Here is a 23862-nt window from a genome sequence, read left to right on the forward strand (position 1 = left end):
ATTACAGGTTGCATTTGTAAGATTCCGTTCTATGTTCAGATGTCCTGAGCAGCAGCCATTTCATATAAGTCAAGTTAATGTCATGTTTGTGCAACAGTCTGCCATATTAATCACTTCTAGCAGGTAAAGGATGAATTAATATGATGATATTCTGATGGACATAATCAGGTTAAACGGTAGCAAATTCTCTTCCTTGGTGAAAGCGGGAGTTGGTTGTCCAGCAGCCTGTAGTTCAGGCTACATCTGTGCACAAAACTTGTGGATTGCTAGAGTCAAACTGAAGGATTAATTTATGATAGCGACTTCTTCTGCAGCAGTCCCAAACTGTGTCTTTTTATTATTCTAGTCTCTTCCTCTTCATCTACGTCCACTCAGCACCTTAACACTGTGTGATAGGAAGTGGATAGATGTTTATGCTTAGCCACCTGAAAAAACTTAGTGGGGCACTCAATCCACATACATAAGATGTTATGAAAAGGATGGTATGGTGCCATGCTTACCTGGTGAGCTGATGGAGTGGAGTCTGTGTGCTTGGAGCTCAAACGTAGGCAAGTAAACATTTGTTTCTTTAAATGGAATAAACCTACTTTCAGATGAAGCAGCCACCACTGTGTTCCACTACAGGATAACTTACCGATCATGGTGGTTTTGACACCTGTTTGCATTAAAAGTGCTTGACAAAATGCCTCTTCCACAGAACGAGCTTGAATGGAAATACTATTGCCGTCAGTAAGCTGAACTGCAGTTAGAGTATAGTGAAATACAAAGCGACTGTATTGGTTGATAGATACATTTCTGATGTTCTTAGTGGACATCCAGGCAGCTAATGCTTTTTAAGCTAAAATGCTTTTAATACTGCCCTTTTCTCTGAATGCAACAGGTGCATCTTATCTGCAAAGCTTTCAAGTACAAATACAAGCCTACTTTATAGAAACTATTTACATACAGCACTGTTGTATGCATCTTCAATCTGAGTGAACTGCAGGCACAACTAGTATCGTTTTGGAGAGTAGATGTCAAAAGCAAGTGCCAAACACTGTGTTTTCTTCTTGAGCAGTGCAAAGAAAAGGGTTTTAGATATCTATATTACAACTATATAGAAATCATGCCACCTATGTTCATGCACGTGAGGTACTAGCTACCAGGCAGCGTTTGCTTCAGAGAACTGTAGCAGTTTTAGCCTTTTTTTTTCTTAGAGGTTCTTTTTCTTTGATTTTGAGTTTAAGGAGCCGTATCTGAATTGCATGCTTCTGACATCAGCTTTACATAATTTTGTTACCAGAGGTATCTTAAGTAAAATGCAGCTCTGCTTTTCTCTTAGTGAAATGAATAGAAGTTTGACAATTTAGACGATGTGATCTGCTCACTTGCAATAATGAGCATTTCAACAAATAACTTTTCTCTACACACAAAACAAAAAATAGAGATGACTGACTTAGTATGTGTCAAGGATGTTCTTGGCTTTGGCAATAGCAGCCCAGTAGAAAGGGACTTAATGATTAAATAACTTTGACTCACTAGCTTGTGAATGGCACTGTTTAAGAATGTAACCCCTCTTAACTTCTCTACACCATGGTACAGTATAATTCACTCAGCTTGAGAGGATAATGACAGCTTCATACAGGAACTCACTTCACACCTCCACGTTTTCTTCTTATCTCAAAGATTACACAGTACATTAAAGCAATATTCTACATTAATCTAACCTCTGACATTCGGGCCACATTTCCCCACTGACGCAGGGTTATGTAGCTCACACCTCAAACCCTATCAAGAAACTTGGCACTGGCAGTTTGATAAGGCCACCATACCTTACTGAACTTGTTCTAAAAACGACATCAGCAAACCGCTCTTCTGGTCACGCTTTTTAATGACCTTGCTCACTTCTGTCCCTCTTCTTTAGCTATCACACATATGGGTAGTCTATGCTTCTGCAGCATCAAAAATGTTGTAACGGCAGAGCTTTGAAGCATCCTATTTTCTGCAAAAAAGTATTAGGTCCTGAAGGGAAAAAAAAATCTGTAGAAAGACTTCAATCTTCTTTTGCAAACTTGAGATGTTGTTAATTATTAGATACTAAAAATAATTCTTAAAAACAAGATTTAAGTTTTTAATAGGACTGACCAGCATTTTAATTTTGAACTGGAATCAATTAACAAACCAGCCTTCATTACCAGTTATTTTATAGTGAAAAGTCTGCCAGTGGCATGCTTAGTGTTCTGCAGCAGTTTAAGCAACCACTGTAGTACATTCAAATTTTGTTTTAAGTGGTAAAGTTAGTGAAATAATACTCTCAAAATTGTGTATTATCTCGTCTTCCAAACTAGCATTGGAATACGAAGTGTCCTTTCAAGACAAGGAGATGTTAACTAAATCCTCCAATTAAATTTAGTTTGTTTCAAGAAGGCAGGGATTATTTTAAGGACTATGCAAAAAATTTGGAATTCTGCAAGCGTTATCATCTTAATTCTGTGACAGAGTGGTTCAGGAAGCCAGCAGTTACTGCTGAAGTATTTATATTCCTTATCAAAATTAAAAATATATATATATATTAATATATATAAAAAATATATATATATATATTATGATTTTAAATATATATATATTCAAAAAATTTCAAAGGACTGCCAATGGGGTTTTATCTTCTAATTTTATGCTTACTTAAATGAATTTTGGTTTGTTATCCTGAAAATTTTTTGATTACCATATGCTTATTAAACACTCATAGTATCTACTGTAATGAAAATACAGACCAAAATCAACTTGGCTGTTTTATTAAATACATAGCTCTAAAAACTTTTAAAGAGAGAGATCGTATAATGCACTGAGAGCACTTTCTTTACTGCACAACTTAAGAAACAATGATAGCTCTGCTGCAAAATGAGACGACAGGTTCTTGAGAGATTCCTTTTCACACTTATTCAGTGATATTTTTAGGAACTACAGCTACAATAGAGCCAGTGCTTTACCGCAGTCACTTTTCAAGTCAGCCCCGGCTACCTTTACATTTACTTTATCTCCTTTCCTTTTTTTCTCTCATTATCTTTTTGCTTTCTTCTCTTCTCCTCTTATTTACTGGATTCCTCGGATCATAGATCTCAAAAGTATCTTCATCCTGCATGCTGGCATCTTTCACTTTTCTGCTTCTATCTTCAAACTGAAGTACATGTGACATCCTACAAAACAAATAAAACATAGCTCAAATACAGTGAAAGAACTGAACGTTATGATTTGTAATTATGATGTGCATAGAAAGATTTTTAACATCAGGATTTTTTCTTGTGTAGAGCAGAAAATGTTCTTCCCCCCACCCCTTAGTAGAACCTGATATTACAGAGTAACCACTCTGAAAAAAAACATTTTAAAAAATACAGCTAGAATTTGCTCTAATGGGTTTAATTCCAAACATTGAATTCTTCTATGTTGCCTTTTTCTAGGTAGTTTATCATCTTCCCTAACATCCTGAATAATTTTCTCAGGAACAGGGAGTGTTTCTCAAGTTTTCCTATTAGTCACTTTGGACTTCCTTTCACGGCTATAGTGGTTAGTTGCAGAAGGGGAGAAGAGCTTGCATGGAAAACTCTAAAGTAGGTACGGAGAAGATCAAGAGGAGAAGCGAAGTCTCCAAGTCCTTCTGTTCCTTAAATGGGCCCAAGTTATGCTTTTCAGAGCTTAGATAACGGACTAAACTCATGTTTTGTTCAAGCCACTGTTTTTCTGTTGTTGATTAGAAAGCTTCACCATACTGATATTTCTCCATTTCAACAAATTCCCAATAGTCTGAAAACATCACCGTAATTCCGAATCAAAAGTAGCTTGTTTGCTGTACTCAGTGGCAGGAAAGCCTGAAGGTGATCAACTCTGGCCTTATTAGTAGGTGTCCCTGAGGTGGGAATTAATATGGAAGCTTTCAGAAAACTTCTAAGTTTTAGCCTAGATAAACAAAATCTTACAGAAGTTCAATCATTTGCTCTACTTAAAGAAAAAGAGAGAGAGGCGAAAAAAAGAAGAAAAACCCACACACACAAGTTTACCAGCTGTAAACCTATTGGTCTTTACTGACAATTTAGATAATTTTCCATATCACTGAATACTGGATGTGGTTTTATTTTAAGTACTTTAGCTTGGTTATAGGATTAACACTTTTTACCACAGCTGTTACATTTTAAATGAAAAGCCCACTTGACTATTTAACAAGACTCTTGAATATACAGTAGTAGTAAAGCTGCTACTTATAAACCAGCGGCAGGAGAAAGAAGAATTATAAAATTCATATGCTCAATTAAAAAAAAGTAAATCTGGATTCGAGATTTTTCACTGAATACAAATGTGCCTAGCAGAAAAGCCCACTTAAGTTTGGCTTCTGTATCAATTAACTGCAAAATTTCTTTGACTGACTTTAACAGGACAACTGAAATTAAGAACTATACGGAACTGAATCTAAGCATACTGATCTTTATAGCATTAAATAATTCTACAGTTTTTCTGAAAGTCTGGGGAAAAAGTTTTGTCACAAGGGAAATACTGCTTCATCAGTCTCTAGCAATATTTAAAAGGTCCTGAATTAAACAGCTTTTTTCAAAGAGCTGAAGTGTGAATTTCCATATATAAAGAAAACAAAAAACAAGCTCAGTTATTGTAGATTACAGTACAGTACTATTAAAGAAATCAGATAAAAATGAAAGATATAGTCTGCATGGAATCTATTTGAAAGCTTTGGAAAAACCTTAAAAACAGTAATTGTGATTTTTTTTTTTCTTTCAGCACCATCAATTCCTGACATGTGGGTTTTTATACATCTCTTACTGAACAGAATTAAGAGCATGTCCTATAAGAATTATTTCCTAAGGTTGTTTCCAATATATAAAACTTCAGTAGTTTATAATGCTGTATATACTAGTAAAACCCAAACTTATTTTCTTAGTCATATCTACAATTCAGAACAACATAATGTACCATCAGAGTGACTCATGATTGCGTATTTGTAGTTTAATTATAAAAACATTATTTCACAGTGGAGGGACTGAAGTAATTTATTTTAGTTAACATGCTTTCTGCCATTTGTCATAGTCTTCTGAACTTATTAAGGATGAGCATTAGGTTTTTTTGTGTGTGTGTGTTTTTTTTAAGAATGCATACCAAATCTCTCTATTTCAGCATGAGTTAAACTAGAGCCCCAAAGAGTGTTCTTTGGTGAATGGTTTTGCAGTGTGAATGTGAGTGTATCTAGAGGTGTACTCGCACTTACCAATTCATCAACTTATATTTTCAAAGAACACACCTGCAGGCTACAACTAACAGGAATTAAAAACAAATACATCTCTAATTCTTCAATCAGACCATACAGTGTCCCAGCTAGTTTGAGAATTAGATGCAGTAGCTATAGACTAAGCAAAGTTTACTCCTTTCCCAGAGCTGAAAGAGGTCAGTCTCTGACTGCTATTCATAACTTTCCATTGAGGTGCTCCCAGCTGTGATTAAAAATAAGCCAATATTAAAATGTTTTTTGTATTCCCAGAATGAATTTCAGAAGCAGAATCTCACAGGTAAAGCAATATAAACACAGACTGTAGTGAAGATTTCAAAAATATTTTCCTGCTGTAAACTTAAGCTTATTTTTGCAAGTCATGCATCCTCATGGGGATACCCATTTTGTATTTATCTAGATGGTAAATCAGACTTCAGACTATTAAAAAAAAAACACTTCAAATTATTTTCTTCTTTAAGGGACATAGTAAGTATCTAATAACTATTTCCATGTGAATTATTTGAATTTATAATAATTCTGCTCAAGCGCCTCCAACAGAACCCTTGTCTTGTACCACTAAACCTTTCACTTCTGCAAAAAATACAGGTTGCCTAAGAATTTTCCTGGTTCAGCTTATAGCTCTCTTCCCTCTCTCATGCTCAGCGGTGCAGTGGAAGAGTGAAGCTGCTCAGCTGCCTGCCTGTAGTCCTGGTGCAGAAAGCTCTGACTTCATCTCCTGCAACCTGGTCTTCAAGAACCTACTGGGTAACTCGTGCTTATCACCAGCTCTTGACACTTCATTTTACACTAATATGACACACAATTAAAAAAAAAAAAAAAACTTTGTTTTCAAAATTTAAAGGACGAAAGGTATCAGTTCTCCTATATAAGATTCTAGAAAAAAAAGTTTTGCAGCTTAGTATTTTTGTTCAAAATTAGTTTTAATAAAGTAGCTTTCCAAACTGACAATTCTGGCCTGAAGTATCTAGGTGTGCAAATTGTTGACTTTCTTTAGAAGAAAAAATAACCACAGAACTATTTGCTTAGCCTTTCTAGTTAATGGAAATGGCAATAGGGCCAAGTCTGTAGTGCAGCAAATCAGAATCGGCGATCTTTCTTAGCAAGAATTTATTGCTGGAAAGGGCTCATTTTTACTCAGCCCAGACAATAGTATCATACAGCGTAACTGTTGCTCTGTGCTATGTAATGGGGGAACACCTGCACCTCTGCACTGCCCTTCTTCCTCCAGTGTATTAAGGATTATTCAGTAGCTGACTGTGTTCTGTAATCCAGAAATTAAATGCCTTCATGCATTTGACTGTGAAATAGTTGAACTCATTTAAGTTGGTTTCAGAGACAACATAGGATTTCAAAGGTAGTCTGACACTCACCTGGCCTAGTGATATGCCCAGAAGATGATTTTTGCAACACCGCAGAGTAGCTCTTACATGTCCTTAAACAGTGGCAACTATTACATTACTTTATTCCATTAGTGATCAGTTTGACTGCTTTCTAGCAAGTAACTACTGACCCTAGAAAAACTTTTACTATACTAAAAATCACTTAAGAATTATTACAGTATGATTAAGCTGTGTGTCTAGCAGTCCAGCCTAAGCAAAACCTTAGAAAATTAAATTACTATACTTGTCAACTGTGTAGCAAAGAATGAACCTCACTTACATTACTCTCCAGGCAGACTCAACCAGTTTGTTCAGGAGACAGAACATGTTCTTTCAAACTACTCTACTGAGATGGCACTTGTAAGAAAAGATAACGATATACAGTAATCCCAGTGGTTTTGTGATGTGTGAGCCACGCACTGGATCTGAACCATATGTCAACTGCTGGCAGGTTGCAGTCACGTTAGGTGTAGCATAAACAGAAGTCCAGTATCACAACTGCTGTGGCCTTCCCAGAACTGCTCTCTGGGAGACGGCAAAGCGGCAATCGGTGAATGCAATCATTTTGAATGATTTGCAAGAGAAAGGAAGTACTATAAATATTTTTGCACTAGTGATGAAGGGCTGATCTCCACACAAAATATACTGCACGGATCAGTGACTTTTATATGAACTGAACATAAGTGCAAAGCTGCATTGCTTAAATTCACACTTGCTTATCAAACCAACACTACTATTGGCTGTTACCAGCCCACCTGCTGCCTGTGCAACCATCCTTGCAAAAGCTACTGTACATGGCAAACCCTCTGGTGCCTCAGTCACTTCAGTGGAGAGCCCACAACATTACCTTACGCTCACCTATGTCAACATTTTAAACAGCTGAGCTTTTCAATAAATCATCAACAGCTGTGGACAAGATTATATTCTGCCAACTCTGCTGTGAGGGCAGGAACTCTTGGTAGAGAGGCAGTAACTTCTAAAGCAGTTTGAGCCAGAATTCACCTGGAGCTGCCTGCATAAACATGCAGCTGGCGATACATCCTTTGTCACTGCGATCAACCAGCACCAAGAACAAGTACCATACAGCTTGTCATAGTCTAATCATCAGTGCTCCAGCTGCAGGTCTTTATGTTACTAAATACACACCACTTAGAGACAGTACATCTAAATTCATACCAAGAACCTGGGTAAAAATTACATTCTGGTTCTAAAGTCAGCTTAAATGAACTAAGCAAATAATCAGACTGCTTTAAAATTTCCACTACCAGAATTCTGAAATATTTGTGCTACATTGTATGTATTGGTTCTCTCCATCAAGAGGTTTAAAATGGAGAAAGGGGAAACAAGCATGTGTGGTGGAAAGAAATTCAGTGCTTTCTCCTGTGTTGTACAGGCTGTCTAAAAAAAAGAAAAGGGTAGAAACCAATATGGATCATCACTATCAGTGCAACTATTTTTGAGTTTAATACCACTTGCAGGTAATGTGCTACCTTCTTTTTCACTTATGAATAAATGCTCAATATACTTAAGGAATATACTAATCATCTCAATATACTTAAAAGAAATATACTGAGAAGTATTCAATTACTACTGCTTTCTTTAAATTATATTCTATCTGCAACTTACATTTTCCTGCAAATACTATGCATGGGTATGTTAAACTATAAACATCACACAGAAAATGTTACAATATTTTCCTCCCTCATGATACGTAGGTGGTAGATAGAAATGTAGCTCGTGAACAGATGAAAAAACATATGAGTGAATCTACAGATCAAAGCAAATGAGGTCTCTCTCCCAAGTCAAAAAATGTGTTAGCTGTTCTGGAAGAATGAACTCACTGGCACTCTTTCCACTTCCAGCAGTGTAGCGGGTGGCACAGGAAGAGGAGAGACAGATGAGAAACAGAGAGAGACCAAAAAGAAAAATAAATGGAGGAAGGTAAAGAATAAAAAAGATAGGAATGAGAAACAAAAACAGAGAAAAAGAGACTTACTAAAATGCACATAAAACAAAATTCCAAACAACAAAAGTAAGCAAGAATTTTAATTTGAGGCAAGAGAACAGGAGTAAGAATTTAACAAAAACGAATGCCAAACCCATAAAACAATGAAAATCTTAAAGGAATAAATAAGTAAGTTAATAAAATCCAATCTGGTCTTCAGTGTTCTTCAGAATTGAGATGCTACAACCACCATGAGCCTCTTGGCTCAGGCTGCCTTCACCAGTCCATAACAGCATCTAAGAGTTTTAAACAACAATTATTTGTAAGTACAAACCAACACGAGAGAGGAAATACGTTTATGTCTCTGCGATCAAAAGGCACTAAGAACAAACACCATTAAGTGGTTTGTGCAATATAACGCTTGCAGGAAAGGTCCTACCTCATTTTTTCTCTATCCTATTGCACTGGTCAGCTTCATTTTTATTTTAGTTTAACATAACCCATCATCTCTATTTCTACACATAGCAATCCTGAAAAGTAAACTTCTCTCTCTTGTACAGATCATGAAAAGGAAAAAAGAGTTCTTTCCCCAAGTACTTGAAAGAGGTTCTGATTCTGATAGTAATGAGAGTTGCATGGATTGCATGAGTGCAGTTATGAAGTTTCAAACCTGGATTTATCTGTTCCATTCTCAATGCTTCACACAAGCCATTGCTGTCACAAAAAGATGTGTATAGGGGACAGGCTTCTGCTAATTTGTTTTGTCTCTCAGTAATCCACTGATATCTGAGCTATGCCAATTACCTAAAAAGCCCCTACCCATCTGTAGCACTTGGTACTTACTTAAAACCTTCCCCGGAATCACAAACTGTTCAAGGCTGGGCCTAGTTTGCCAAACCTGATGTGATTTCATTTCAGCGAAGTTTTATAATGTCTCCTAATAATAATCTACAGTCCTCACGATTCTGCTGTGATTTTTGGTGCTAACAGATTTCTCCTTGTTTTGCTGCTTGTTTGCACCAGTCCATGGTCCTTTGTTCCTCTTTCCCCAACTCCTTTTCCTAAGAATTGGACTGCTTTTCCCTCCAACTCTTTGTGCTTTCACAGAACATTCTATCTTCCAAATTATTCAGCTTGCTATCTGAGAAAAGGAAAGAAGATTTGCTACTCAGGTGTAACCAAATTCCAATCATTAGTCATTCTGTGAAAGTAAGTTATTAATGTAAAAAAAAAATGGTGAGAAGAATATTGAGAAAATTATTGCTAAGTATACAAATATTAGTCATATTGAAGTCAACTTCACAAGTATTTAAGTCTATATCAAGATAATATTTGTTTCATCAATTGGCACTAGTTAATGAATATGGTACGCAGCACAGATTTTAGACTGGAATGTAAAAGAATCAATATAATATTCTTTTCTCACTGTTGTTATAAATACCATTTATAACCCACCTCACCCCCTGCAAAAATATAAACACTCTTGCAAGTTCATGTCATTTCTGCAAGACCTAAAAGCTGTATTTTCAAACTTTTGAATCAATGGACTACTAGAGGTCTACAACATTTCAGTATTCAGATGGTAAAAACAATTAACATGTCATTGCTTCTATTGCACAGAAATCACCTCAATTCTAAGTAAAAAAAAATAGACAAAAATATAATTTAAAAATATCCTATAAAGTCAGACTCTGGACTTCAGTTAACCTTGACTAGCCCTTTGAAATTGTATTATAAATATAGGAGAATGAAGAATTTGGCTTCACTCTTCAGAGTATTCAACGACCTGTGGGTCCTCCAAAGTCCAAGAAATGAACTGCATATATTTTTTCTCGGTGTAGGCCTACAGCATAAAATGATCAGAAAAGAACATTTGCAGATACTTCTAATGATATTTTCATGAAATATTTTATTTAAATGCCATAGTCTCAGTTTTACTCCAAAATATTTGCTATAAAAATAATAAAAAAGGAATAGTTTCAGGAAGTGTGGCATACCCAGATTACAAAAACAAGTACATCAGTGTTTGTAAAGCTAACAACAAAGTAAGCTTTTCTTAATGAAGAGTAGTGCAATAGAGCATCCATTTCTTCTACTGCTTAACACGTTGCTAAGCATTTTTTTCTCTTAAAAAGATATAATTGTAAGTAAACTTCTAAGGGAAAATCAATTTAACTACAAAAAAAGCTCATCCAATTCAAAAAAATATTATGATTGAGAGATTTTTTTTATAATATCAGAATCAGAAATATATTATACCATGACAACTATGCTTTTCAGCAATTAAATATTTTTCTATACAAAATTCAGTTATCCTGTTCCTATGTTCTTCCTGTTCAATAACAGTTCACATAAACAGTATATTTACAACATAACCTTATCCTTTTCACAAAAATATGTTAAATAGCTTCATGAAAAAAGCTGGGTGCTTTATATAATAGACAACTCTTCCTGGTAGAGTAGGTTGGTATGGAACAGCATAATGCAAATTCCAGATGTTGTTCCAGACAGCTTACCAGCATAGAAAAATTTTACACGGCATTTACTACAAGAACATGGGAACTGCCATACCGGAACAGACCAATGAGCCATCTCGTCTAGCATCCTGTTGCTGGCAAGAGCTTGAACAATATCTGATACTCTAGAAGGCAGCAACTTGCCTCCCCAAGCTAACACGAACAGGCTGTTTTGTATCACCAGGGCACAGAGTAGGAGCTGCAGGCAGGGAGAGGAGAGCGATTCCAGCCAAAGGCTACTTGGATTTTGACAACTAAACATTCAATATTTTTTGGACACTCTCCCTGCTCTTTTTCCTTTCCTCTCCTCATTCTGAATATGTCACTGAATGAGATGATCTTGGGGTGCTTAAAAATGTGTGTAGATACAGAGGAAGCTTAAGCTATCAATTAAAGATTTAGAAGATTAGTTCTTTATCCTTCACTAGGTTGGCTAGCAATAAAAAAAACAAAGTTTCCAGACAGTAAATGAAATGCAAGATATCCCTTGAGTAAAGCATGGATCATCTCTGAATTTAAGTCAAACAGTAGTCGAAGGCCCAGACGTCTAGTCCAAATAAACTTAGACATGGAGGAATTAGCAAAAAATAAACAAAACCCCCACCCCACATGCCCGGAGTTTCTTCATCGTGCAAAACAGCTAGAGGCAGTAAATACATACGCGAATCTCTCTCCATTCCTAAATCTCTCTCTCCTCTTTCTCTCACAACTTTGCTGATTTTGGCTGTTCAGCAGTGGGCTAGCAGCTACGTATCAAGGTTTGACCATTTTCTAGGGGGGGGGGGGGGGGGGGCAGGGAAGGTGAAGGTAGAGAGGAAAAAAAGGCTTACAGAAGGATTTTTTTTCCTTCTTCCTTTTATATGTTAGTGGCAGTACTAAGACCCAAACAAACACTTATTTTTTTGCCAAACAGAAAAGAAACCCTCCTTTCCATTGTGTTTCTAATACAGATCTCTGGTATTCATTTATTCTTTTAAAGGCTTCTGTAACAATCAAGTATTTTGTCAACTTTTTAAAATGTAGTTGGGTAAATCAATGGCCTTAGCAGGACAAACCTAATACAGAGCCAGTTTTTCCAGACTAGTGGAGGAACGTTGGCTCAAATCTCAGTGGGAGGAGGGGAGCAAACATGGCTGTAATCCATCTTTGTGCCTCACTGGCATAAATTACAGCAGCACTTTTTCTTTCATTCCCCAAACTAGCATCAGCATGTGAAAAAGACTGCAGCTTAGTTTTCAGGAGCTTGCTGTGTTTGTCACAGTTAAGCCTCTGTGACTGAATATGCAGAGATCCTAGTGTTAACCTTGAGGAAGCCGTATTTCATCATCATCAGTCTAAGGTACTACGGCACTGAAAGAGACTGCATTTTAGAAAACATATATAAAGACTGTTAGCTTTATGAAAGAAATAAACTCAATATTTTAGGTGTTTATCCAGAAGAGTTTCACAATGCAAAGTTTAATAGCAGATGCTGCATTAAATGAGAAATTCTGGAAATAAAATCTGGAGGACATTAACAAATTTGTGCAGCATAGATATTTGCAGTGTGCATCGCTGATTTAGTTCTTAATATAAATGAACTCTCGTAATATAAAAAAATTTGTAGCAGACTTCAGCATTTTCCTGATTTTAGAATTGCTATTTTAATTAAAGTAATAATAATAGTAATAGTATTAGTAATAATGCTACCCTACTCTCTATAGCAGGCATTTGAAAGAGTGCCTCAAAACTTTTAGACCCAACTCTCTCTCAGCCACAAAACCTTTTACTAGGAGTACAAAATAAACAAAAAATACTGCATTCCCACCAAATCTCTCACTAAAACCAATGCTAAATATTCTAAGATAAACTGCCCTCATACTACCAATAAAAACATTTTTAAAGAAGGTAAAGGATATAACTAAGAATATAATACTGGATAGAGAATACTTTTACTGAATACACAGATATTTACTTTTTGTTTGTTCTGGAATAAAATACAACAGTTTCTACTGTTACAGTGAAATAGCAATAAATATCCTGGTAAAAAAGGACTTAGTATTAGCACGCAGTATTGTCAAAATATGTAACTGGCCTCAGTGGAGGTTTTGTAAAATTCAGGACCAGGAGCAGATTACAGGTTTTGACATATATAAACCAGGCTGCACTTTAAACCATAAGCACTGAACTTCAGTGAGATTTCTGTTCACAGAAGGAGCAAGTTAATGAAACAGATCAACCCCTTTATTTTTGACTACCATCAGGTCATCAGATCTATGCATGATGTCACTGAGCAAATCAAAACACCATTTTATGACAAGATCTGCAGCATTTTGAACACGTCCATTAAATTCCCATTTCTACTTTCATTCCTTGTTATCTTAAATGAGAAGTTAGTCACAAATGACAAAGGCAATAGTCATGCCAGCATTAGTAATTTCACAACATGCATATGAAACAGTCTGTTAAGCAAGATACAAAATGCCTTTTTGCTTGAGAAGGAAGACCTTCACCTCTATAAAATTTTCAGAGTATCCTTTTGACTGTGAATTTAAAGGTACTTTCAGCCATTGGCTTGTTCACTTTGATTAAAAAACAAAAACAAAAAAAATAAAGTCCTATTTTACTATCCTTCAAATATTAATCTACATATAGATTAATCAAAACTCAGACTCAACGAAAGTAACCAACCATAACAGAATTTTCAACTGCAAAAACCATGCCACCTCATTCCCAGTTTCCATCTCACTCATTCCTTCTTGTCCCACAGCACAACTGAAAGCTGAATGGCTTTATGTTATTTTGTATCAAAGGAAGGAGTAAGTTTCAGAGTCTGACATCCTGAGAATACTTAGCAGTTGTGAGCAGTTGTGACTGAATGTCATTATTAGTTACAGCCATAACAGTGTTCTGTTGGGGAGAAAAAAGCTGATCTCCTTGAAAGATTAAGCAGCTTTGTAGTTCACATCAGCAGCTTTGATTTCACCCAGGAAACAGAGCAATACTTCAGCTATAAAGTGCTGGTATCAGGCATCACTAATGAAATGAACTCTGTAGCACGCTGATGTGACTCCTAGTCAAATTCTAGATGGATGTAGAGTGCATTGCTGACAGCAGCCACAGAGACCAGAAATGAGATCTGAATCCAGAAGAAGAAACTATAAACTTGTATACAGGCGCAGAATGAAGACAATAAAAACATTACAGGTCTCCACTGCAATACGATATCCAAAATGAACCTGAAATCTGCCTACTGTCCTGAATTGTGAACTGATGGGATTAATAATAGACAAAAATCCTCTGCTGAGGGAACCTGATATTCCATCAAAATCAAACTGAAGGAGCAACAATAACGTAAAACCACATTTATCAGGGCTCAAATTACCATAATGGAAACAGGTTGCAATATTCCGTTCTTGCTTGAAATGTTTAGCATATACCTTTGGTGATCTTTCAATATTTGCTGCCCACTAGCTATTAGGTACTTCAGCAGAGAACCTAATTTGTTTAGAAAAAGCTGAATTGATGGATCTTTTCAGTCAATCCACAAAATAAATTGCTGAGATTGTCTAGCCTATGTGGCTTTCAGGTAATACAAGGTATTGTACGCTTGGTTTAGTTTGTGATATATTTGGTTTTTAGTGGTATGGTGCATTGCTCCTCATCAGTTGTGGGTAACTTAATCATGACAACTAAGCTTTAAATTCCAGAATGGTACCAGGTTTGGTCTGAAAATATCTCATGAATTTTATGAGTGAGAATACATAATGAGGAGCCTTCATAGAAATACGTTAAGTTAGCTTGGTGAACAGTGAACTTTAAGGGAGGAAAATGATGGGAGAGAGGGGGAGTTTCCCACAAAAAAATTCTGTGAGCTCCCAAACTGTCAAGATTGTAAAACTTCTCACAGGGACAGAAATACTGAAGTATGTCAATAGATCAAAGTAGTTCAAGGAAGCCTCTATTTAGTTTCAAAGATCAGATAGAGAAGAATTGAAGACATCCCAGAATCTTGGCTAAGGTTATGACAGGTGGATTTTTGTAGCAGAGAATATGCAACTTCCAGAGAGATCAATATTCCTTCTGGAAAACAGCAGATACCAGATTTTTAATGTTTTGTAAGGATGTAGGCTTGTGAGAATTACCAGAGTGCCTTACTTAAGGAGTATATATCTGTAGTTTAATGTCAAACTAAAAAAAGAGAATTTGGTAAGGTTGCTTTAGCTGAGGCTTACTGAGAAGGAATACTCTTACAAAACATACACGGAAAAAAGTTTTGTAAAGAAGGTTTTTGGAAAAAAAAATCACATGATGGTAAACTGGAATAATAGTATGAAAAATAGGATACCATTCAAAAAGTGCAAGGACTGAATTTCAATAAGAAAAATCAACAGCAATGGAGGACAGAGACAGGTTAGGCAAACATCCAGTAAGAAAAAAAAAAATGAGGCTTAGAAGGGACTGGAAACTGGGAATGGAAGAAACAATGACAAATGAAGTAATCCTTCCACTCAACACTGACAAAGTCTTAGCTGAATGCCGTATCTAGTCTTGGATTTCACGCTTTGAAAGAGAGATGAACCGAAAGAGAGATCATCCACTCAGAAGAACAATCACAAATCTAGAAGGATGATGAAAGATTTTCTGGACCTCTGAGAAAAGACTGAAAAGCTTTTTCTATTTTGTCCTACTGAAAGAAATGCTCATATGATTATTTTCAAATGTTCAAAAAGAGAAAGTTTTCCAAAACCCACTGTGGACTGGATGGAAAATACTTGGTCTCATACCGTAAGGCAGACTAGATATTACATAGAAATATTTCATACTGGTAGGAATAGCTAAACACTAGGATAGATTGCCTGGGGAATTTCCATCACTGGACGTCAGGAACAAATCAGACAAACATTAGGATAACTGCAGACCCAAATGATCCTTTAGGCTATGGAAAAGAATTATACTACCCTTAAAAATCCCCTTCAGGTCCCTTTCAGCTGTAATTCTGTGATTAATCAGTATTTCTGGTGGCTTCAGAAATGAAAATGCAAATCAACTGATCAGCAGCAATATTTGATAGCAAGAATAAGGAGGCATTTCTCAGAGTATGTATTACCTGGCAAAAAGACTCACTTCTCAGCAACAGAAGATCTAATCCTCTCCTTCTTGGAACCAGATAATAGAAAGTACAATGAATCATCCTTATTACAGTGGTTAACTCATACTAAATTTTCACAGGAGGAATGACAAGCTGGAGTCCTAAAAGACAGCCCAGAGCTGAGAGTCTAATAGCCCAAACCAACTACCTTACTCTTTGGGATTATAGATCACTGCCTGCCAGCGCAGTATCTTTGTAACATTCCTATAAATTAGTGACAATGATAAGAACGTACAGCTGACATTATGAATAGTCTAGTATTTCTTTTTGGATAAACAGTCATACGGGGAAGGGGATATGGTTTATTATTTTTTTCCCCATTGGAGAATTACTTGGTCAGAGGGTGTTTCAGAGTACTAAGCATCATTATCTCATTTGAAGAGGAAGGTTTTATAGTGATTGCCTAAAGAACTCAGTCTTTGAAATATACTTGAAGCCACCTGATTTTTTTTTTTTTCTTGTAGCTGGATTCTCTCTATTGAAGCTGTTCTATGTCCTGTTCTCAGGATCAGCATCATCAGTTTCCTCTGCTGTGCACTGCACAGCCTTAGTGAAACAGAAGAAAAAAGTCACTCCTCTGACTTTCCTACATTGACTGCAAACAAGTAAATAGCACCTAACGACCAAGCGGTACTGAAGACATCTGAGAAACTAGAAACGTCTGCTGAGCAGTGGTTCTCAGCACAGGACCGTCAGAACAGTAATGGCAGTCTTAACGAAAAGCTCAGGTGTGCACCTGGAGCAGCTAGGGTCGATTCTGGGGTACTTTGATATCGGGAAAATTCATGTCTACTTTTTTGTAGGCATTTTTATTTATGAATACTGCTTCTCATAGCACACTCCGTATTTCCTTATGCGTTAGAACTATTTTGAATTTCATGCTGTACCCGTTTACAAAATTTGGGATACTTCTGTTTTTTGTAGGGGAAGCTGCATTTTGATTGCTGCAGACAGATACACATAAACATTGTCACAGAGCAATAGAACGTCTCAGCAAAAATTCTGGTATTTCATGTTAAAACTTCATATGACGTATTTCTCTTCAGATCTCTTCACAACATTTCCTCAGTTGCTTTGTTAGACACTAAAATCTGGTAATAATTATCAAGCACCATACACACTATTTACAATAGAGTCATATTTCTTTCTTCTTTTTTTGCATAAAAAGTAAAATGTTGCTGAAAAGTGCCCAAACGTCTGCTATGCTCCATGCCAATACAGCAGTTCAGCCAAATATGCAGAGAAAAGTTTGCCAGATAAAAGAAAACATAACAAATTGGTAATGGTTTCTATCTTGACAGAAAAAGAAAATTATACCTCAATGTGTGGCCACTCATGTGGACACATAAAAATGTCTTAGAGGCAATCATTTTACCTCAGATAACGCACCCTGACAGCAGAGCAAAGCATACTGGCTGGCTTTTGCTTCCCATAAAAACAGCAACCATGACCTACAAAGTGGCCTGGAGGAATCACATAATTTGTGTATATCATACGTACATATGCCATGCACTAGTATTTACCATAAACCATATAAATTAGAACTATGTCTTTTGAGAAGTGGATTGGAATTAAGATGCAAAGTATTTTTAATGTGAACTTGCAATTGTTATCTCAAATCATCCAATCCAAGACACGAAAAGAAGAGCTTAAAGAAAATATAAGTTCTTATCCCAAAATACAAAATTTAACTCTACAAACCATTCTAACAGTCATTAACAGCTTTTAGAAGACTTATTTTGTTAATGTTGTATGTGTTTATATCCAATTTGCATAATACGTACATTTTGCATGTTATTTAGCTTCAAAGTAAACCCTTTAAAGAAGGGCCAAGACTCATTTGTCTGTAAATTTAACCTGTATATTTACTGCTCTGTGAAACTAATATGATAATATTAGTTGTTAAGCTCTCATGTGGTTTCATATTATTATAAGTTTTCAATTTCATGCAATTGTGATTGTGATGTTATTTTCTGATAATAGATAACAGATTCTAAAGCTATGAGAAATGCCCAAATAAAAAATTAACAAACAATAACAATCAATAAAATAAGCAAAACGATAAATGAAGATGACATGCTTGAATTACATTGTTTTGAAAGAATCACAGGATTTGTAATAGTCTGCTTGATAGCACCTTTTTTCATTGACAAAAATTAGAAGATATCTGTTAAGATGAAAGCAGACTACACTAATGCCCACAAAGAAACTCAGAAAATACACACACACTCATTAGGCAATATTCATGGAAAAAATTTGTTCTATGAACTCTAAAGATACTATAGCGAATATGATACTACCAGTGCTAGTCTTTCTGCTACTACGTACGTCTGAAGTTTTCTGCAAATCCTAGAATTTCCCCTGTGAGGTCTTAGCTCTATTCAATGAAAAGCAAAAATATTTGAAGGTAAGATTGCAGAATATGTGCAGCTTTATCTAACTAAATTAAAATAAATCAAGTGATGCATCATGTATACTACAGAAACAGGCAAGTGATCGATATGTACTAACCTAAAATCTCAGCCTCATCAGCACAACTGATTAGTTGCAGCTCAGCTTACCTTTTTTCTTTTTTTAAAAAAAAACTGTTACAGATTGTATCTTTAAAACATCTAAGATTTTTTGATTTAATATATAAAAATAATATTTTTATACTATAGGTTATTGTATAGTTACATATAACTTCTAAATAGTTGAAGTATTTCCTTTTTCATTTATTAATATGGGGGAAATCTGAGTTAAAATGTCAACAGTATTTTGTATTGCACATATTCTATTCCCTTCTGCTCTTTTTTAATGTCTTTTCTCACGTCAATAAGCACATCTTTTTCATTTGTAGAACGACAGTACAAGAAACTTACTTAGACAATCCACACCTCCTATAATTGTTAAATGGCTTCTCATCTAATTAAAAAAAAATACATCTTACATGGTTATCTTACACTTAATCAACGTTGAGTTGTACCACTTATATTCTATTTAAAAAGACTGTCTAATGTATTTTAGAATCTTTTTATCTTATTTATTCATGATGATGCCCTGAAGGAAGAGTAAGGCAAAGAAATAAGGAACTAAATGTGCTGCTAACAAGTGAAACGGTAGTAAATAGATTAAAAAAGAAAAAAATGATTGACTAAACTGAAAGATGACCCTGGTTTGCAAAACAAATGAAAACTTAAGAGTGTTACTTTTCCTTAAACTGATGAACCGTAATAAACAAAAATCAAAATCAAAATCCAAACAACTTACCATCCTTCATCATTTTCTCCTTCAGGTTCAGAAACCTCATTCTCAGGAGTTTCTTCAATTGCTTGGGTTAACTTTGATTTAAATCGGTCTAAGAGCGCTAGTGTCTGAAATTAGATACATGGTGTTAGTGAAGACATATAATAAAAGGAAATGGAAAAGGGATCTTTTCTGATCAGTTCAATTTCAGAGAAATAGGTTTGATAAAGAGACAGATGGACAGAGATATACATACTGGTTGAAAAAGATTTAAATTTATCACATACGTGATCAGGTACAGCATGGCAATTGTGGGGAAAGGAACCTTCAGCTCAGGTACAGTGAGCTAAAAACTGGGAGTGACTTTTTGAACTGTACTGGCCAGACATGCAAAAGCATATTTGTCTACACATTCTCCTAAACATTCCTAGTTCCTGGCTCTTCCTGGAACATTTAGTTACAAAACAAAATTATTAACTACTGAGATCAAATGCATATTTAAGGAACAATTAGTTGTTGCTACACTTACAGAATAAAATAGCTGATAAAACAACACTGACCACTGACAATAAATTTTACTGTTTGAATGTGTCATTTTCTTCTAGTAAAGCAATCCATTGCATAAATTACAGATGATTCAAGCTTGGAAGACCTAGGCTGATTGATATTTATATATTTTACATTGTTGATCTTTTAAATTCTATCCTGACATCAAAAAAAAAAAAAAAAAAAAAAAAAAAAAAATCCAAAGCCTTTGTCTTGAATACAATGAACCACTTAAACTAATTCTCCAGATACAGATTCTTATGCTGCACACACTAAGCTCATACCAATGTGCATCTGTTATTTTATTCTGTGCATGACATTGCCTAGACTTCCAGCTCAAGCAAAGCTCACTGCATCTCAGGTGGCACCTGAGGATCATGAAGTATGGCTTGTTTCTCCTGATCACCTGAGAGGAGATTTAGATTACATGGGAATTACATGCCTAAATCTTGTGGTGGGAGGGGAGTCGCAGGACTCTTCAAAGTAAGGGTAGACTGTAAGAATAATTTGCACAGCCCACAGCTTGTATTTTTGCTGATACTTGAGATGTTCCTGGAAAGGAAAGCGTCAGGGAATAGGTGCTTGCCTGAATTTATGTGGCAGACTACGTTTGATCTGCAGGCGATAGGTTGGCCACCTATGTTGTAAAACACCTCTGTAAAGCTGTTTAGTTTTGTTTGGTCAAGTTTTTCAAATTTAAAAGAATAAAAATCAAACAAGAATAGAAAACAGAAATAGGAAATACCAGAAGTGTTCACTGGAGTCAAATTTCCTTCTGGGAGCAATCTTAACTTTAGGAGTTTCCTGGCTTTTAAATTCTTTCAAAAAACATATTTAAGCATTGCCAATAGTGGGTTTTGGAGTTTTTTTGCATTTATTCTTTTTATTTCCTGTTTAATCTTCTGTTTAAAATGAGGGGGAGGAAAATTTCAAGAATATTTGAGCCTGCACATCCGACAAGTTCTATAGCTTTCTGTACTATTGCAAACAAACCCTATACTTCCAACATCTGAGATGGCAATCTTTGCCTAAGCCATTAGATGAGAACAACCTAACCTCTTTTACCTGAAATCCTGACCAATCAACGCCACATTCCATATGTCTCATCTGTTTTTGTCTGGTGCCACACTCCTGTATATAGACTCGACTACAGAAATAACTTTCAAATATCTTAGTAGGTATTTGTACAGTGAGTGATCAGATGCCATCATGAAGATGGCATTTCTTTATAAATTCATGCGTTAAATTCATATTATAACGTAAATTCATATTATAACGTTAAGACTTCCAATGTCTATAATTCTATGGAGACACTTATCTCTCCCTCCCTCTAACTCTTGTACAGAGGGAGGAAAATAGTATTGAGCTGTAGAACCACGTAGGAGAGATGTGAGGCTAAAAGAGGCCTTTCTTAAGTGAAATGGGTTACAAAGAACTAGATTAATTATTGCTGAATAGTTTCTAGCAGGGCTACATAAATAAAATTATCTTCTACTAAAAATACATTCCTGTCATCTTGTCCTTTTTCCCTCAGGACAGGGCTGATGTAAACTCACGGTAAGTAGTTTTAAGTCCCTTGATCCAATTTGCCAGCAAAGGCTTAGTACCCTTTCACTCAAAGTTAATGGGTTTTTGAATTTATAAATTTCCAAAAACTTCTTAGTTTAGAGCTAAATCAGCTTGCTACATGTATAAAGATTTGTCAGCCTCTCTTTGAAGTTATTAAGCCTCAAATTTCCAAACTCTTTCAGCTTCAGCAGTCGAATGTAACATCTTCATTGCTGAACTGACATGCTCTTATAAACATACGCATCAGTTTTTAGATTAATGCTATTTTCCACTTCATAGGCAGTTTCATATATTTAATAGGTCCAAACTTTGCTATTTTAGAAAAAACAAATATTTATATCAAACTTCCCATTGCTTATATTTGCACAGTAAAGTCGACATACATCCAAACCGACTCCGCAATATAAATTTAATTATATTTTAAAAGCTTTTCTACAGTGCAGTTAAAAGCTATTTTTTGTTGATTTCATAATGCCCAAAGATAGGGTTGAATTTAATCTCTTTAAGATATAAGTTGAAATGTAAAATATACAGCTTTTTCAGCAAGCATGCAAACTTCTGTCCCAATGTTATCTTACAGAAAGCTGCAGAGCCAAGAAAAGCATTGTATAGAAATGCAAACTCCTGGTAAATGTAGTCAAGAATAGCTCTGCATGGGCAGCTTTTCCTTTTTTGGTTTTAATGACCAAACTGATGGCACTTTCGTGTATAAAAATTGATAGGTTTTGGTCAGGAAACATAGAGCATAGAAACGTGACACAATTCTGTACCTGAGTAATCCAAACAGGAGACCAAAGCGCATGCATCACCCCCTTCCCGCGTTTTATGTAAGAAATTATAATAAGATACTTTGTTTTACATAAAATGAAACATAGGAAACATATATAAAAGTATAGTCTAAAATATCATAATTGAAGAAATAATAAAACTTTTCAGAACTCTTTGCTCCTTAGTTTGTCAAACTCTTACCTGATCTTCACGAGAGACCCCTTTCTTTGGCTGCTGCTTTCGCTTGTCTTCGTATTTTCTCTTCTCCTGAAGGTATTCTTCAACAATACTGTTTGGAGTAGGTTCCTCCTCTGAATAAGGAAACACACTTTGTTAAATAAAATACATTGGGTTTTATGATTTAATATCATTTTGAAGTTTGTGTGTGACCTTCTGAAATACCAGGCAAAACACTTCCTTAAAATCTTTCAGATCTATTGCATCCTCAGCAAGGAGAAAGATCTGCTATTTCAAACAAGAAAAAAAAAAGAAAAAAGCAAAAAGACAGACATGGTATTGGGTAGTCAGTAAGTCCAAAAATTTGTGTGTCAATTTTATTTTACTATACAGCCAGTGAAAGCAGGGTAACAGAACTAAAAACTCTGGTATTAAGATCCGAAATGTTGAGGACTACTGAAATCCTTTTAATAAATTTTCCTTAATTTTTGACTACCTTTCTTGAACAGCCAAATCCGTTTGGCCCTGTGAAATTATATTTGTTATAGTTGATTTTAGAGAAATGTTTCTTTTACTCCATGTTGTCTCTGAAAACTATTACGTTACCACAACATGGGTAAGTTTATAAAAGTTTACTTTCACAGAAAAAGCATCTCTGTTCTCATCCACTTTATGTGCATGCACAGATATTACTCAGTGTACTATCTTGAAAAGGAGATTTCATGAAGTAGAAAAGTACCTGCTAGGTGAATACAGAGTTATGTGGAATACCTTCTGGATTCTGCTGAGAAAGAGCTCCTTGCTGGTGCCCATGATAATTGATTCTTTTTGTTCTTTCATATTCAACTTCACATGGTGAATACACATCCATTCGCCATACCAAAATGTGTCTTATTATAGCTGTATCTCCTATAACAGTATAATTCCTATACAGATGAAGTGGCAGATGTCATCTATCTAGACTTCAGGTGTTTGATACTCTCACACATGACCTTCTCATAAGCAAGGTATAGAAACACGTTCTTGATTAAAACTACCGTCTAGTGAGTGCTTAAGTGGTTGGGAAAACATACTTAGAGAGCAGTTAATAAAGGCTCAGAGTCAAGGTAGAAAGAAAAAAAAACCCAAACAAGTGGGGATCCCCAGGAGTCTGTCTCAGGTCCAATATTATTAGTATTTTCAAGAATCACTTGGAAAATACAATATAATGTACCTCTATTAACTTTGAGGGCAATATGAAAGCAAGAGAAACCAAGAGATATAAACAGACTGGAGAACAAAACTAAAATTCAAAAGATCTTCATGAACTGGAGCAGTGGTTTGAAATTAAATTGGTG

At 35.5% G+C, this 23862-nt stretch overlaps 1 protein-coding gene across 1 annotated transcript in view; it reads right to left on the reverse strand.

Moving 5' to 3' along the window:
* Positions 1-2758: 2758 nt before the first annotated feature.
* Positions 2759-23862, reverse strand: part of CWC27 (CWC27 spliceosome associated cyclophilin) — a 108497-nt gene continuing 87393 nt past the window's right edge. The window contains exons 12-14 of the mRNA XM_062599272.1: positions 22550-22659; positions 19490-19593; positions 2759-3176 (exon numbers count right to left, since the gene is read on the reverse strand). Of these exons, the coding sequence (XP_062455256.1) occupies positions 3014-3176; positions 19490-19593; positions 22550-22659 (377 nt within the window). The 3' untranslated portion in view covers positions 2759-3013. The remainder of the gene's footprint in view (positions 3177-19489; positions 19594-22549; positions 22660-23862) is intronic.

The sequence above is a fragment of the Rhea pennata genome, chromosome Z (genome assembly GCF_028389875.1).
Source record: "Rhea pennata isolate bPtePen1 chromosome Z, bPtePen1.pri, whole genome shotgun sequence".
Taxonomy (NCBI): domain Eukaryota; kingdom Metazoa; phylum Chordata; class Aves; order Rheiformes; family Rheidae; genus Rhea; species Rhea pennata.